The 18,600-nt window shown below is 30.8% G+C and overlaps 1 protein-coding gene across 2 annotated transcripts in view; it reads left to right on the top strand.

Moving 5' to 3' along the window:
* Positions 1–18,600, top strand: part of LOC118200513 (ATP-dependent RNA helicase DDX42) — a 137,170-nt gene that overhangs the window by 31,676 nt on the left and 86,894 nt on the right. For both annotated transcript variants that reach the window (XM_085814842.1, XM_085814843.1), the window contains exons 2-6: positions 3,176–3,412; positions 6,871–7,027; positions 7,115–7,176; positions 16,816–16,969; positions 17,060–17,320. In XM_085814842.1, coding sequence (XP_085670968.1) covers positions 3,192–3,412; positions 6,871–7,027; positions 7,115–7,176; positions 16,816–16,969; positions 17,060–17,320 — 855 coding nt within the window. In that variant the 5' untranslated portion in view covers positions 3,176–3,191. The remainder of the gene's footprint in view (positions 1–3,175; positions 3,413–6,870; positions 7,028–7,114; positions 7,177–16,815; positions 16,970–17,059; positions 17,321–18,600) is intronic.

Here is an 18,600-nt window from a genome sequence, read left to right as displayed (position 1 = left end):
ATTCATACCGCAAACATTACAAATACTTAGTGTCAAATATTTAAATTATTTCCATGCACGTTTACTTCAACTAAAACGTATACCAAATTCCTACAAACATAAAATTCACAAAATAACTATCATTTAATTAAAATATCACTAAACCATGTACACGTCGACTTATTTTTACTTAAAAAAACATCCCAGAATTGCACAAAAATGGCATTGCGCACACTCTTCACTATATCCATGTACACTGCTTTTTTCTCATAAATTAGAAAAATTTCATGAAAATACTCAATGTATACTACTCAAACATATTCCAAAATACTACAAACATATAACTCACAAAATCACGATCATTAAATTAAAATATAATTAAATTAAAAAACAATACTTAAAATATAAATAAGCACCTACATTAAATTAATAAAAATTAAATTACAATCCTAATTACTTTAAACTAAATCATTGCTAATAGCAATTTTCAAATAATACCATTTTAATTTATTTACTCCTTACATTTAGTACAATGCATAAAAATAATATCCTCAAATGATTAAAAATACTAACTTACCTTCTTCAGAATCTTCATTACGTCGCTGCAGTACTGCTGCTAATTTCTAAATCCTAAATCCAGTAGTCAACTGGAAGTCTATTCACCAAGTAATAAGAAATTAATAAAATTTGACATATACTCAAACTACTTTCAGCAAACCACGTACCCTTCCTTACACTCCTTTTCACAAAATGTCCATTTTCACCATATTTCCTATTTCACACAACACACAATGAAGCTTTTCCAAATTAACCTCCTTTTCCGATTAAAGAACTGTAATTCGTCCATTAATGTCACGTTTCACACAACAGAGAATATAGCTAAATATGAAATTTCCAGATTTCCCCCCTTTTCCGATTAAACAACTGTAATTCATCCATTAATGTCACATGACATATCTCATAACCTCTCATTTCCCTCGCACAAAATAATGCGTAATCGGAACTGAGTGCTTCTCACATTATTACCAAAGTCCTAGCTAGTAACCTTTATCGCCTCCAAAATGTCGCCAAACTACCAGTTACCATATTCCAAAGATTAGCCGATGTTTTTAGTAGTAATACACAAAGTGCAAATTATAATAGTAAAAGAATTTTTGATGCTTTCTTATTATCTGCTCATTTGGTTTCAACATTCAGTAGAAATATTTTTTAATATACCATCAACAAAAGCATATTCATGTATGTGTGTACCACATACATAGATTTACATATTTTATATTTAGCTGAACGATATTCACCAGGTCTAAAAATGTAAATATTGGCCGTATAAACTTAATTTTGGTTAGAGTTGACTTTAAGGTACCTTTTGTATTATCGGCAAGTTGTTGTTTCGTTTATCGCCAAGTTGTATCATTTATGGTAACCTGAGTAGTTGAATGTTATGGAAACCCTATTATGACGTAATCATTTGCATTATTCTGGGAAATTTTGAATCATGGGAGGTTTTGCAACTGCTTTTGTGGTGTGTGTTGCTTAGGAAGTACATTGCTTGTTTCATTGCTTAGACAGTACAAAGGCCGAATGTTGTAGGATTAATTTGAAGTTTCTGTATGATTTGGAACGAAAGGGGAAAAGTGCATTAATTGACTGGTGTGTAAATGAAGGTTTACTTAGTAGCTGTAGTCCGGAACTACGTATTTTTGAGTCTTATTTTTGTGAATTTCTGTGGCGACGCTTATATACGGATTGTAGTTCAGATAACTTTAGGAAGTTTTTGGATGGTATTAAAGAATTTTGTGTGACACAGCTTGAAGAGAAACGGATTTCTAAATAAGGGAGTATTTGCTTTGTGTAGTGCTAAAATATATAACAGGTTTTTCCTTTTTTTTTGTGTTAATTTATTGTTTGGTTTAAAATGTAGTTTATTGAGATTATGTATTTTTGTTTGCCTCTGCTGTAGAATTGGGTGCTCCTTTGACTTTTTATGTGAAAATATATCAATGTGTACATGGACAAACTCAAGGGAGTGCGTAAAGCATAGTTTGTGCAATTCTCTGATTTTTTTAAGTGAAAATGGGTCAATGTGTACATGGATTCCGAGTTTGGGGAATTTTTTTACTTTTTATTTTGGTTTGCGAATCAACAGTTTTTGCGCCAAAAATCGCTGCTACGCAGGCCAAAATAATAAGTCAAAGAATTGCAGAAACTCAGTATCCTATGTACCGCCAAAAATCGCAAAATTTCGCCAAGGGGTACCCTAAAATATACTTTTCTTAATTTTTTAATAAACATTCTTACTTCTTATAAAATGCTTCTTTTTATTACTATTTATGGATTAGATAGTACCTATAAGCTATTAAGCTAGCCAAATGTTTTTTTGCTGATTCATTATATCACTAATGTTTTGAATAAATTTTGTGGAGGTTGAGATAATCAGAAAGTACCCTATGCTTTAATATTATGTTTATTTTGTTAATAAAATAGCAAAAAGGTTCTGGAGTTTGTGTACTGTTTCATATGTAAATTATTTCATAATTTTCAACTCAATCACGTAATATCTTTTGCCAAAAAAAGTGAATTTAATTAAATGTAAGAGTCATTAGTAAAATTTTACTTTTCACCCTGACATTTAATAAAATAAATTGTACCTTTTTTAGCTTAGCTTTTTAAGATATTCATGTTTTGTTTTGATCATTTTGAAAGTTTAGGATTTAATTGCATTTCTACATTTAAACACTTTTAGTAAAATCATAAAAAATCAAGATTTCATTTGTTATATTCCCTGTGTATTTTACAAATATTTTAAGAACTAACTTTAAAAAAAATCAGTGTATTAATTTGTTGTTGCCTTAATTTTTATTGTACTATTTCTTAACTCTTTTCTTTTTGAGAGCACTATATTTCCGATAGTGAAGGAAAGTGACACAGAGGTCATTGAAAATGTATTAATAAGTACATTTTATATTATGTATTAAGTAAATAATGTAATAAGTAAATAAAGTAATAAGTAAATCTGTATTAATAAGTAAATTTTGAATTGTGCTGCATTTAAAAAAAAAGAAGGGTAGTGTAGGTTGAGTTATAGAAAAGTACACACACACGCACACACACAAAAAAAGTTATTATCTTAACTAAGAATAAATTATGCGAACATGTTCTGCATTAAAATTTTTAAAATGTGTTATGTCCATTTAAGATTTCAGGTATTCATAATGTTTCATAAAGGAGGTGATGGCAAACCGAGAGGTTTTGGATTTGGTGGTTTTGCATTAGGCGGAAAAAAGCCAGAACAACCTGTAGCGCATTCTCTTTCAGCAATGCCTCCTCCAACAATGGTGAATAAACATGGATATACTGGCCTTCAAGCAATTACACAAAATGCATTAGATGCTACCTATGGTATACCTCGTAAAAGGCCCAAAACAGAAGAAGAGTGAGTAAAAATTTTTTTTCTTGTTTTGAAGCATTCATTTTCCAGACTGAATAACATTGTTATATTCTGGTATTCAGATGGTTCAGATAATAAATTTTCGGTACTCCTTTATTTATACTACTTCTGTTTTCTAAATGTTGCCAAGATTATTGATAAAGCACCAACAAATTGCCGTCGGTCCTAATCATGATTATTTATACATTGCTTGTGACAAGAATTCTCCAAGTAAACCACATATTATTGTATTTTCATTTTTCATATAAATGTTAGCAATTCACATTCATAATTTTCTCCTTACAAAAAAAGTTCTGAGTATTTGTGTTATTTTCATTTTTCAGAAAAGTATTGGAGATATTTTATAGAGAAGTGAAGAATATGTTCTACAGTCAAAAGTCGTTAATTCGGGACACCCATAATCTAGACCTCAAAGCTACAAACTTTCTGCACATGCGTCGCGTTGACGCATGCGCGTAAGATCTTTACGGCTGCGAATATGTGTGTGCGCATGTGCATAATATGTTTATGCATGCGTGTTTAATGTATAACGGACGGTATAAGCTTCGGGTAGCAATTTAAGGCATTTTTTTACCTGCAACATGATATCGTACTGCACCCATTGCTTTGCACTTTCTCTCTCCTTCAAAGCGTACTGTCTTCAGGTGTGACATTATTCTCCTCGGTTCATAAAGACTGTTCGTCAACGTTCCTAACCATTATGCCGATTACTTCATTTATTATACACTTCAAAGGACTTTCATGGAACTTTTAAAACAAACTGCAAGACTCCAGCCTTGCCTGAACCGACAATATAAGCTAAGCTAAAATTATCTAATTCAGTTAATGTTGCAGATTGCGTTGTTTTTTCGAATTGGATCCGGCTTATTATTTTTTGCAGACTGTTAGAGCAATTTTATAAAAGTAAGCTTGAACTTTCGATTATGTCAAATAAAATTTCCAATATATATTTACTAATATGTAAAGGATCTACAAAGCGAAAGTATGTTTCGAAGTCCATTAAACAAAAGTGGAATTGCTGCAAAAAATGGATAAAAGCATATCCTTCGTTTCTCTAAGCATTCCGAAATCTGTTTATCAATTTCACGCTGCTCTGCGGCGGAGGGAGGGACGCCGCAGCATGCAATAAATTGGAAGTTGATCTGTCAGCACTATCCTTATCTTCAGGGCAGATGTTTTTATTTTATTTGGCTTATAATTCCTTACTAAATGTAGTATTTCATTTCGATGTACTCCGTCTTTGATATGATTTAAATCAAATTCCTCGTCATTATAATTCGCTTCCGATAGTGAAGGAAAGTGACACAGAGGTTATTGAAAATGAAAAAATTTCGATTGACAAATTAGTCGGTATTCTCGACACAGCAATTATAGGACTTGAACAGCGGAACTTTGCAACTGAACAAGAAATTATGTCTGTTTATAGAATTAAAGAGAAAGTATTATCACATAAAACGAAGCAACTTAAACAACTTGCATTGAAAAAAATGTTTAATAAATTAAACAAATAAATATTAAGCTTTTTTTTTGTAAATTTTGATACCCTTTAGATCATAATTGTTCTTCATTTCATAAATTATGGTTTCATATTTTTAATTTTATAATTTCTGCATGCCATCTTACCAGATATATGTATAATGTATGCGCATTATTTATGCGCTCGCGTAATGTATGTGCATTCTCTACGCGCATGCGTGAAGTTTGTTGCTTTGAGGTCCAGATTATAGATCATTCCGGATAATGGACGTCCGGATTACGGACTGTGTATTGTATTAAAAATAAAATAAAGATTAAAATTAAGAAGTGTGATTATTATTATTATTATTTTAAGAAATCCACTTTTTTAAGTGGGTAGAATCTGAAACCAAAAGCATAACTTTAATAGCTGCAAAAACTTAAAAATTATAATTGGATATATTATACATTAAATATATTTTAAATTTATCTGTTAGAATTGGTATTAAAAATAAAATAAAGATTAAAATTAAGAAGTGTGATTATTAAAAAAAAATATCCACTTTTTTAAGTGGATAGAATCTGAAACCAAAGACACAAGTTTAATACAATGGAAATTGGCCCTTTGTCAGTGTGTGTGGTAGGTAAATTTAAATTTAATATCTTTTGTCTCTTGCAATGGCAGTTTTCCACCTGATGATGATAATTAGCATGTTAGTGTAAAGCAGTGCCAAAAAAGAATTAAGAGTTACCCCACTAAAATATTTCTAACATTCAAAAAGAATTTCAAATAAATCACCCATTCAAAAATGTTATTTGTTTTAATGAAGAAAGTTTAGCCCAGAAGGGCTATTAATTTTGTTTTAGCATTTTGCATCGAAAACTTTAAAAGTCTGAACCACTTTTCAAATTGTTGCTACCAAATATTGTTGCCCTGTATTATATTTAAACAAATTAAATAATGAAGGATCTCCATAAATGCGTGTATGTTTCTCGCATTGTGATAAAACAATGGTACATAGAGCCATCAAATTTTGCATAACGTACATTTCCACCCAAATATGGGCATCTGGAAGCCTGAATTTGGAATTTATTTTATTACAATGGCAACACTATACGGTGAGGACCATTTTTATCTCCAACGCGCGAGACTGTGTATCGGAAATTCTAAAGATATGCTCTTTTTAAATTATTTTGCAATATTTAATAAATAAAGGTAATGCACATAACGTGAAAGGTTTTTACTATAAACTTTAAACCTTTATAGTAATACAAAATCTGGAAGCTTTCAGATTTTTATTTATTTTTTAATTATAGTTTGTTTTAAGTCTTTTGGAGGTGGGCGGGTAATTTGCCCTTCCAAAAAACATGTAGTGGTGACCTTTGAACATTATAAAATCTACAGCTAATGCACTTAACTGCTTCATATGTTTTGATTAATTTTTTATTAATTAAAGTACAATACTTTGGCATTTTAGTATCATAATTTGAAATGCTTATAAAAACTTCTATTATTCAGCAATTACAGTCATAGACAATACAAAAATAAAAAACTAGAGTAAAGTGTATGGAGAGGCACAGTAGAATAGTTAAAGACAAAAATGTTATTCTGAGAATTAATAGACATGTAGAAGGAAATAAATAAGTATTAGGGAAAAAAAAGTAACTGGAAAATTTTGAAGCATTTTGCAAATTACTTTTGTAATTTATTCCAGGCGTTCCTGCAATATTCATTTGAATATATCTAAACAAATTTTAGTGAGTTCAGATACCCAGTTTGTATAATCAAGGCTGCATTATTTTTTAATGTTTCTTAATTTTTGCAATTCATGAAATGTGTGCAAAATATGTTTGATATTTGTCAGTCAAATTAAAATATATATAAATGTAGCAGAAAAATTATGTGTTTTTTACATTGAAATTGATTTAAGCTTCATTTCAAAACATAATTTTTTAAATCTGAATAAAAATTTTCATTTATTCTTTAGGTATTTTGAACAAGAAGATGAAGACGAAGTTCCTAATAATACTAACACGCTTGCATATATCCCTGCACCTGGTAGCCCTGGTTTGGACTTGCAAAATCAGGATAAAGATTCAGACAGTGAGGAAGACCCATTAGATGCATTTATGGCTGGATTACAAGTGAAGTTTTACTTTTTTAATATTAAATTTTTCTCATAGATAATTCAATATAACTTTAATTATAAATCTGAATATCTACATTTTTAGGGGCAAGTTGAAAGAGAAAATGAGCATTTGGAAAAAATGCAAAAAAAGAAGGAAGAAATGAAGTATATTTTTTCGATATTTCATATTTCATAACATAAAACCACTAATCTAAATAAGAATTGTTAATTTTTTAATATGTGTTAGATTGATAGTAAAATAATTAGGTAAAGTATATTTACGGGTACCCCTTGGCGAAAATTGGAAATGTCGTTTGTGAATGGTCCCTTAAAAGACGTATAAACAGTGCTCCACTATATAGTTATAGTTACAGTTAGAAAGCTGATAAAAGCATGTTACTTTTTTAATGCATGAAAGTCCAAAATTGTACATTTTGCACATTGTTCTAGTTTTGACCGATAAGTACGGAACTACCCTAGTGGGGTACTGGTGAAGACTAAGATGTACAGTAGACTCCCGATTATCCGCGCCTGCAGCACACTGTCTTTTTTTTTTTTTTTTTTATACAAGCGTAAAGCAAAGAAAATAAAAATTTTCACAAAACTGGGCGAAATGTTAAATTTGCTAAACATCGTGCTTGTTTATAGCAAAAATATCCCAGTCTTTTTCGGAACCTTCCCCTCAGCCTTCTCGAAACCTTACCCTCTGATGAGTAAGTGATTTCTTACTCTCCCTTGCAGTGCCCGCTCCACCGCCCTCTCTCGTCTTAATCTTACTGACACGTCCACTTCCTCCCACTCGCCATTGTTAGTTTAAGCCTGATAGTGTTTGCGAACTAGTCGGAGTTAATTTCTTATCTTTTATTGTGTTCAGTGCTTGTGCTTTTTGGTTTTGTGTTTTTCGTTACCGATTTAAAATGTCAGGAAAATGAAAGAAGGTTGTATTGACGATTGCGCAAAAACTAGAATTAATTTCCAAAGTAGCAAACGGCGCTACAAGGCAGCAGATGGAATTGGATTACGGAATCGCAGAAACAACAGTGCATGACATTCTAAACCAAAGAGACAAACTGATGAACTTTGCGTCAATGTCGGACAGTGCTTCCGCAATGAAAATGCCAAAAACTATGAAGGGTTCTACCTTTGATGAGCTAGGCACGGCATTGACAGAGTGGTTAGCTCAAGTTTGAAAAGAGGGTACTCCTGTAAATGGTCCTATCACATTGAGGCGAAGAGAAAAATTTTGAGTTGTTAGGCCTGAAAGGAAATTTTGATGCGTCTTCTGGCTGGTTGACTCATTTTAAACAGCGACATGGAATTCGAGAAATTGGACATCACGGGGAGAAACTTAATGGTGACAGCCGATGATTTCCACCATGAATTTTTTGAATTTGTTTTAAAAGAAGAGCTATCTTTTGAACAAATTTACAATGCCGACGAATCGGAACTTTTATGGAAATATCTTCCCACTCGCACTTTAACATCTGAAAGTGAAAGTAAAGCGGCGAGTCATAAAAGCAGCAAGGAAAGGATCACTATCATGTCTTGCAGTAACGCTACCGGTGGACATAAACTTAGACTTGTTGTTATTGGAAAGTAAAAAAAAAACCGAGATCTTTCAAAGGCACAAGGATAGAAAATTTGCCTATTGATTACTGCTTATCTTTCAACCAAAAAAAGAGGATGAATGAACTGACACATTTTTCAAGATGGTTCGAAAAAATCTTTGTTCTTCAAGTGCGTAAACATCTTAAATCGAAAAACCTGCCTGAAAAAGCTCTTGCTATTGATCGACAACGCACCTTCTCACCCAGCAACAAGCGTGCTAAAGTCTTCTGATGGGCAAATTTTTGCAATGTTTCTCCCCCCCCAAACGTTACTGCACTAATCCAACCCATGGACCAAGGAGTCATTGCAACAATGAAGAGAACATACGAAACCAAGCTGCTAATGACCAAAATTGAAGAAGGTTATGATCTGAAAGAGTTTTGGAAACACCACACAATCTTGGACAGCATCTACAATATTGCATCTGCATGGGACTCAGTGAAACCGTCAACCCTCATAAATTATGGAGAAAACTCATGCCTAATGTTGAAGCCAACAACAACCTAACCCCTTTAAGTTGTGAAGAAGAGAATGAAGATGTAGACACGCCCACGGCAACTCTTGTCGATATGGTGAAAAGAGTTGCGGGTGGTGAGAACATCAATGCTGAAAACATTAACGAGTGGTTGGAGTGTGACGTCAACAAACCTGGCTTCGAACCCTTGACAGATGATGAAATTATGAAGAAAGCAAGGGAAGAGACCGAGAATGAAGGAGAGCGAAGTGAAGGCGAAGAAGAGCCCACTGTGCAGATGCGGAAGACTCACGAAGCAGCTTTGTAACAAGTCGACGAACTGCTGAGCTATTTGGAAGAACAAGACGACGCGAAGTTGGCCGAGAAACTTATGCTACGAAAAATGCAATCCTTGATCAAGAGAAAATGTTTCCAAAGCAAGAAGCAAACACAAATGACTGATTTCTTCTAAATGGTGTAGTTTTACAGTTATGCTCTTGTAATTACATAATACATTACGGTATTAAAACAGTACATATGTTTTAATTTTTCTGTGTATCCTTGACGCCTCTCGTAAGTACAAAGCACTTTTCTGTTTTCATTAACAGAATGCACTTTAGATTAGTTTTGAGTGATATGCTAAAATATTAAGCATTAGTTAAACATTTCCTGCTGTTTATTTTACGTTTTATTGTACATAAAACGATTTTTCAAAGTTGGAATGACTGTTTTCTCTTTTGCTATACCCATTTTTAGCTTTTTTCGGATTATCCGCGATTTTTGTTATCCGCGGCGGCCGCGCTACCCAATTCCGCGGATAATCGGGAGTGTACTGTATATAAAAATAGAAATGATGACTAATACTTCTTCATGATGTGTTTTTCTATTCTGCAAACAGCTCATCTATTACCTGAACGTTTTAGTTATTTATTAATTATAATTTTTTACTTTTATTAATAAATTGCAATGTGATGAATCACTCTGTTTTAAACTTTTCAATTTTAGTGATTATTCATTTCCTGTGAGTTTTGAATATTGTGTTCCATGCTTAGTTTGGTAATGATGCATATTGTATTCTTTTCGCACAGCCATTCTGTAAAAATATAATTAACACTCCATTCTACTTTTTAAGCATATCATTCAAAATTCATTTTTCTCTTTTTATCTGGTCTTGAGAGTAACATGGCAGTAGTGAGTAAAAAATAAATAAAAGAAAAAGAAAAAAAGTCAGTAAGTACTAACAGATGTGATAGACGTGTGTCACTACAGCAAAACTGAGACAACTGACAACTCTGGATGTGCAGCAACAGCAGACAACAAAATGCAAACATATAATGCTAGTAGTGGCATATGTGATCATTATTGAAATTTTCTCAGCCTGAATGTCGGCAGTTCTATTAGAATGCATAATTTGATTTATTTGATTTTTTTCTTGTAGAAAAACAATATCCCTTAACAGTTTCATTTTTTTATGAATTTGATCCAAAAAATGTCAAATTATTTTATTGCATATTTTTGTTCATTTTAAATTTGTAAGCTGGAAAATGTTACTAAAAGTAATATTTCTAATTATTTTAAGCATTTATAACAACTTTCTTACAGGGCATAAAATAATTGTGTTTTGCCTGGAAGTTGTCTTTTTCTCTCTCATGGTTGCCTTATAGGGAAGTTAAATTTACAGTTGTGCATATTACTACACAATTATTTCCGATTGCAGATACTGCATAATTATTTTAAATTACAAGTACTACAACTACATTTACTTACCCTGTTTTTTAAAGATCTGATTTAGTGTGATACATCTTGAAACAGGGCAAGAGACATAGTCCAATGTCACAGTCTGGACAAAAATACCTAGTCTCTTTTCTAATTCTTTTGCCGTTGTAATTTTTTTTTCAGTGAACACACATAGCACTGTCTTGCAAGTCATAGTTTTTTGTCTGTATGTAGAATCACCTCTAAAAAATATCTCTCTGTCAGTCTTAGCAGAGTTTGTAAATTTTTAGGTCGAGCTTTTCTTTCTTCTGCTGCATATCTTTCAATTAGTCGGTCGATAATATCTAATAGAAACTGTATCTTTACCAACATGTATCTTTACCAACATGTTTCTTGTACAGCACATAAGCGTTCCATAAACTGATGTCTAGAAGATGAAAAAATACTTTTTTGTTGTATTTCTTCCCCCCCATTTTTTAACATAGGTTAAGTATATAGGTTCTCGTCTATTCAATCTACATCACTCATTGTGTTGTTGTACTCCATAACTACCCTCAGTTTTTGTTTTTTATCATTCTTGTACGTGGGTACTTGAACCATTTCTGGATTATGTACTGTAGATATGAGAGACACGGCTTTTTTGTCCATCCATTTCATAATGCACACTTTTCCTCTCTGGTAAGCGACCATTTGCCTTTTTTGAAAATTTGCTGTCAACAGTGCTTTAGGAATTTCCTTTCTCTGAAGTTTTTAATGTTCCATACATATCAGCGCAGCAACTAATCAGGACATCTGCTATTTCAGATGATGAATAAAAGTTATCTGTTGTCAGACAGTATACTTTTACATAAAATACAGGGTTCGTACGGTCGTTAAGAGTCCTTAAAAGTCCTTAGACTTTTTGGAATTGATTTTTGGTTCTTAAAAATCCTTAATTTTGGCCAAAATCAGCAGAAGGTCCTTAATTTTAATCATCTGAAATTTCTGTCTGTTATTACGATTGCCATTTTGAGTGTGAATTAGTATTTTGGAGGAATATTTTTTTGGTGATTCACTGACATATATGGTTATCTTTTGAATGGGCTCATGGGTTTTAATTTGTTTCTAATATAAATAATGGGATACTTGAGTTTCTAAGCAAGAAGTGAAACATAAACATTTCAAAATTCATTTTTTCTAATAAAGAGCACTTAAACAACTTTTCGCTTTTGGGGATGTGAATTCTTTTATTAAACGGTTCTAAATTTGGCGACTTATCAACATTTTGGCAATTTTAAGATCAGTTTCTATAGAAAATTTTTAATTTCGAGATCTGGGAATTTCGACGATTTTTTTTTAAAACATTGCAAAATTGATTAATTTCATTAAAATAATAGTAATATATTGAAATTAAATTAAAAAAATAACATTAAAATAAAACATTTTTATTTTTCGCTGTCAAATTATAAAGTTTCATTTTGGCAACTTATTATACAATATTTTGAATCTGAAAAATAAACAAGGTATAATGCTATAAAGCACAATTTGCGAAACAGCTCTTAAGATTCTGAGATCTGAAAATTTGTCGTCGATTTTTTTTTTTAAAACATCATAAGATTGATAAATTTCATTAAAATAATAGTAACATATTGAAATTATATTTAAAAATAACATTAAAATAAAACATTTTTATTTTTTGCTGTCATATAAGTTTCATTTTGGCAACTTATTAAACAATTTTTAAATCTGAAAAATACACAAGAATTAAAAATTAAAGCCTAATTTACGAAACAGCTTTTAGCAAAAGCAAAATTAGCTATGTAATTAATTAAAAATGTCTTTTAATTTTGTCATAGTAAGAGTTTTCCCCCGTGTAATTGTCTCGGAATATTCAAAATTCTCAAAATATGCATCAATTTTCTCTATAAAATTAATTTTACACTTTTCCCCTCCCCCCTTTTTTTTCCAAAATATTTCTGGCTTTTTGCTGTTACAGAATTGGCAGGGATAATTTTTCTGTAGGATTTTAGACATTGCAGATGGGAAAGTTTAGAATTATTTGAAAGCAAGATTTATAGACCCACGATTCTAGAAGATTCGAGAAATATGTGACAAAATGAAAAATATCTCCATAGTATCAACACGTAATGGATGTATTTTACAAAAAGTTTGTGATAAATTTCTTATTTTTTGGAAGTCTGGAAGAACAATGAAAACATGAATGTTTTACTCCTGATTCTAGAATCTTTTTCTTAACATGTTTATCTTCCCTTTATTTCCTCTACTTTTCACTAGACATAAGCATGGAAAATATCAAAAATGCTTGAATCATCTTATCATTTGGGCAGGCATTATAGAAAGGGATTTTTTTATTAATAAAGAAATTGAAAACTTACAATTTAAAAGATTCATCTAATATGTCTTAATGCATCATACACAGAGTGGGCACTAGGGATTTTCCACAAATAGAATTCATTTTCTACTTTTGAATTTAGTATTACTTATTGATGTAACAAAATTTAAAAAATTGAATAATAAATTATCATTTTTAAATGCAAAAATATTACTGTGGTATCAAATTTACAAACAAACATAATTATTGTAATTTAAATCTCAAACTTATTATGAAATGTAATAAAGATATAATAAGACACTGTCTTTCTAAATATATAAAAAGCAATCTCTGTGGATCCTTAATTCTGCTGTCTAGTGCCTTTTTAAATTCTGCTTCCAATGTCTGCTCTAAATTCTAAGAGTTTTCCCATTTCTAGATTTTGTTGTTCCGTGTGTCACTAAATTCTAAACATTCTGCCACACCAGCTCTGTAACCGGCCTTTACCATATATATTTCATATTTTTTCTGAATATTCATATTACTAAAGAAATAAAATTAACCACTTTTTCTATATATTCTAAATGCATTTAGTGTTTTTTAGAATAAGAGAAATCCTTAATTAAATCCCCAAATTCTAAAATGAAAAGGAAACGTGTTGAAGAAAGAAACTGAAAACATAAAGAAAATTATTCTTCAAAGATATGTGCAGTTATTATTATGTTAATTACCCAACTGTTTATGATTTCAGTCTTTACTATAATTTCCCATGTCTATTTCCTCAAATGATAGAGTTACTGAGCCAGATTAAATTTAAATTGAATTGTATAATCTTTGACCACTAGTCCACATTTTGATTTTGAATTTGACTGCTCTTATTTAATTACATCACCGTGAGATGTAATTGATTTTGTTACCATCAGAACATGCCTTTATGTTCTAAGTTCTTTTTAAATAAGAGATTCTTTTTAAACCTTTGCCTGATATTGTAATTACTTTCAGACATAGCGATAATTTGCTTCATGTCTGTCTGGGGCTTGGGACTATTTAACTTTTACCAGATCAATTAAACCCTCATAGGTACTTTGTGGAGAGGTTGATAAGTTGGGAGATAAGCCCGCAGAACTAGCGAGAGCATTGGTTTGCATATTGAGACAAATCTCTCATTGTTAGAGAAGATGCTTAATATAAAGTGTCCAAAATATTTGGGAAGGCTTCAAATTAAAATGACAGGTAAACGTATTGTTGAGTGTTTTTGTTACAAAACATTAATTTTTTGTAGCTTTTAATGTGTAATTAATCTAATATCGTTTAAGAATCAGTGTCATAAATTACATGTATTTTAAACTGTGCAATTTTATTAGATTTTGATTTTAATAGGGCTTTTTTAACAAATATTGTTTAAAAATAAAATTTAATAGTGGCCATGTAAATGCATAATGACTAAGGTTACCTATTTACCTAATTTAATTATTTATAACTAACTGCTTACCCTTAAAAATTATTTCTACATATTAAGGCGAGTTATTGCCTTTCATTAATACTCACTGTGGTCACAAGATAAAACACAAAAATGTAGAAATTCAAGTAAAACTTATACTTTGCATCTAGTGAGACTTAAATTAATACAAAACAACTTATCACCTCTGGTTGCTTTAATGGCTTACTAGGAACCTGAAAGTACTGGGTTGCAACCCCTGGAATTTTACACAAAGCTATGACACTAAGTGCATCAAACAGAGCCTGACTAAATTTCAACACTTGCCAACCATGCCTTCATCAGGCCTTTCAGGACTGTTCAAATCAATATGTCTCTCTCTCTAGGCAATCAGCAGCAGTGACAACATTCAGTATTTTGTTATGAATCATGCTGATTATGATCTTACTTCTCATTTTAATCTATTCCGTTTGGTGTAAAATCTAATACCTGATATTTACTAAACCTCTAGACTGACAAATATGTGACAAAATGAGATAAAAAAAATCAGCATAAAGCTAACTATTAGTAAAACGTAAATATCACTTATCTTCTTTCAAATATGCACAACTATTATTAAGTGTAAAATATTTAATGCTACTTAATAAATTGCATGAAGTTTATTTTATTCTCAAACTTATTAATAATTATGTTAATTAATTCATGTTTAGTAATAATGTGGTTTACTTAGGGATCTATTTTATTTTTAGAATGGTATTACAAAAGTGAAATTCAGGCATAGAATAATATTTTTAATTGAATTTATTCAGTTCCCATTTGCTCATAGGTCCTTAATTTTTCCCATTAATGGTCCTTAAAAGTACTTAATTTCCGTGTGCAGAAATGTTTATGAACCCTGTTTTCATCAATTAACTATAAAGTTGCACATAATTTGCAGAAATTTAACTTTCGAGTTGTTTATTCTCCCATCAATAAAATTCCGAGTTCCATACTCAAAGACCCCATTCCGGATATGAATTCCTGTGGTATTTGTAGGATTCCTTGCCAGTGTTGTTTAATTTACATTGGCCAAACTAAGAGAGCCTTAAAATTTCGCATCAAGGAACATGAGGCATATGTTAGAAAAAAGGAAACACAGAAGTCTTCTGTTGCTCAACATTGTTGGTCCAAAAACCACACTTTCAATTTTTCTGCTGCCAAAATTATTCAAAAAACATCTTCCATTGGAGAACTGGATTTTCTAGAGGCATTTCACATTCGTAAAAATCTTTCTGTTCTAGTTAACAATCCTAATTCCAATTCAAATTTGCCTTCGGCCTTTAAAGAAATTATGCTTTAGTTCTGGTTTCACCAACAGATGGCGCCACTTGCTTATTCTTGTCCAGGCTTTTTTATCTTATCTAAACATTATTTCCTAACTTGTTCATTTGCAGTTTTGCAGCTGAGGATGGTGGTTCAGTAAAACCATCAAAACTAGTCCTGTGAAAATTTTGTAAATATAACGCTGATTTTTCTTGTTTGACTTCTGGATTAGTATTTATTCGGCGTGTTATTGTGTCTTAAGAATTATACTATTTAGAGTATATTTTTATTTATTTAATTGAACTTAAATTTTAACTTTTAACACTTAACATTTCAATAAAACATTGATATGAAACTGTCTTTTAAATATATGCCTATTAGATGATTTGTGCACTGCAAAAAAATATACTTTTTAGTAGTAACTTGACTTTTGTAAAATGAACTTTCCAAAGTTTAAAATGTTGCTGCATCTGGTTTTAAGCTTTTGCAATGTAGCAGAATTAGATTTAAAAACATAAAGAACATTAAAACAGAAATTTTAAATTTAACATATTTAAAGAATTGTGCAGTTATTAAATAAAAAATATATGAAAGAACATGAAAAATTCAATCAACATCATACTCTCTTACATACCATTATTAGACTAAGGAAAATTTTACATAATGTTATATATAAACATTCACTATAAATATAGACACTATAAAATATTACAGAAAAGTCAATTCACATTGATGCCTTAAATAAAAAATGAGTCTCTAATAACTATTCTGAAAATTTTCTGATGCATGTAAAGAATTTTTTTTTTTTTTTCATTTTGATGTCTGAAATTTAGTTTTTATCAGAGTATAATAGGTAGTATAATTTATTCTGGATGTGTAGAATTTCTGTTGTCTTGTCTAGATAATTATAATTTCAAATTCCAGGAATAACTGTAATAATAGTAATATTAATATATTTTAATTTTGTTCATTCAGAGGTATACGGGATGACATTGAAAATGAAGATGATGAAGAATCATATTATCGATATATGGAAGAAAACCCTACAGCTGGTCAGGAGAAGGAAGAAAGTGAAGGAGAGTTGGAATATGATGAGGATGGCAATCCTATAGCACCTGCTAAATCAAAGGTAAGATACTTTTATTGAAAACAATTTTTAGTTTTTGTCTTGTTTTTAAGCATTTTAACAGCATAAAATAACCTCATTCTTGTTCAATAGTACATAGATCCTTTGCCTCAAATTGATCATTCAGAGATTGAATACCATGACTTTGAAAAAAATTTTTATGAAGAGCATGAAGAAATTTTGAAGTTATCACCAGAAGAAGTGGAGCAACTTCGAAATAAAATGGGAATCAAAGTATCTGGTGCTCTACCACCAAAATTAGTCACAAGTTTTGCTCATTTTGGTTTTGATGAAAAACTGATGAAAGCCATAAGGAAGTCTGAATATACCCAACCTACTCCAATACAAGCTCAGGTATATTTTTAATGACAATTTTCATATCTGAATTTAACTTTGGGTGTTCATGTTAATGAAAAAAATTGAAATTGTATATGTATTTGATAAATTATAATTAAAAGTTCTGTATTTATATATTTTAACTGTTCATGGTAAGGTTTAATAATAATAAATTATTAAAACAAACAATACAGGACTATGATACTTGTTTTGCAGTTGAAGCAAACTCCATTGATAGAACACAGCAATGACCTTATTTAACACTTTAATTTCACAAGATGAAAAATATACCCGAGAAAAAAAGTGACATGCAGCTCTTGAGGTTGCGTTTCATACATTGCAAGTAACATATACATTATTATTTACCTATTTCAAATGTATGAGAATTTGCCAGTAATATTTAAAGCTGTTTTATAGTACAAAGTCCAAAATCTGGATGTCCAATAATGGGAAGGATCCAGACTTTCTATGCTTCCTTTAAATTTTTTTTTTTTTATATACACAGCGAAATAAGAATGGAGAATATGACATACGAGAAAACGGCAAGAGTGTCATAATTGATATTTTCCTTTAATTAGCTGAGATTTCCTTTGCCAAGGAACGTAATTCACATTGGTATTCAGTCATCTGGCATATTGTTTCGCCTTTAAACACCGGCATGCTAGAGCAGCACAATTTTAATTTTGTTCATTGAGTGATGGAAGGATAGCATTTATTGCTCTCATTTAGCTCTGTGCACAATAAATGAAGCCTGAAGATCCATGTTTGTTTGAAGTTGAATATTGCTTATACTTTTGTGTGTGTGTAGCAGGAAAGAAAGAAGCTCAGCTAGCATTATGGATTGTGCTGTTTCTTAACTTTCTTATTTAATGCAGCATATTATTTTGTGTTGGCTATTATTAATAATCTTACCAAACCAGTGTTCTAGTAAAACACAAAATTTCCATTTCATTCATTTTTCACACTTGTACATCTGTCATTCAGACAGTAAACATCCGAAGTTTGCTTAAGTACAGTCCAGATATAAAGTAGCCTTTTCAGACCTGTAAAACTATCCAGAAATTCTTGAAATATTTCAATATAAAATGTATTAAGTAGAGAATTGAAAGGTTGTGAGAGAGTTATATAGATATTTCTAAAAATGCTTGCCATATTTTATAACAAGTTAGATGATGAGAATGTTGATAGCCCTTGAATTAAAAAGTTTTCGAATATCACAAGTAAAAAGCAAAATTTTCTCATTACTATCATATATGAAGAAATGTTAATATAATATAATTGAAATCTTCCATTTTGAT

Source organism: Stegodyphus dumicola, chromosome 4, assembly GCF_044657685.1.
Source record: "Stegodyphus dumicola isolate Sdum_Otavi_A_Nest chromosome 4, ASM4465768v1".
Lineage (NCBI taxonomy): Eukaryota > Metazoa > Arthropoda > Arachnida > Araneae > Eresidae > Stegodyphus > Stegodyphus dumicola.
This window is presented reverse-complemented; position numbering and strand designations above follow the sequence as displayed.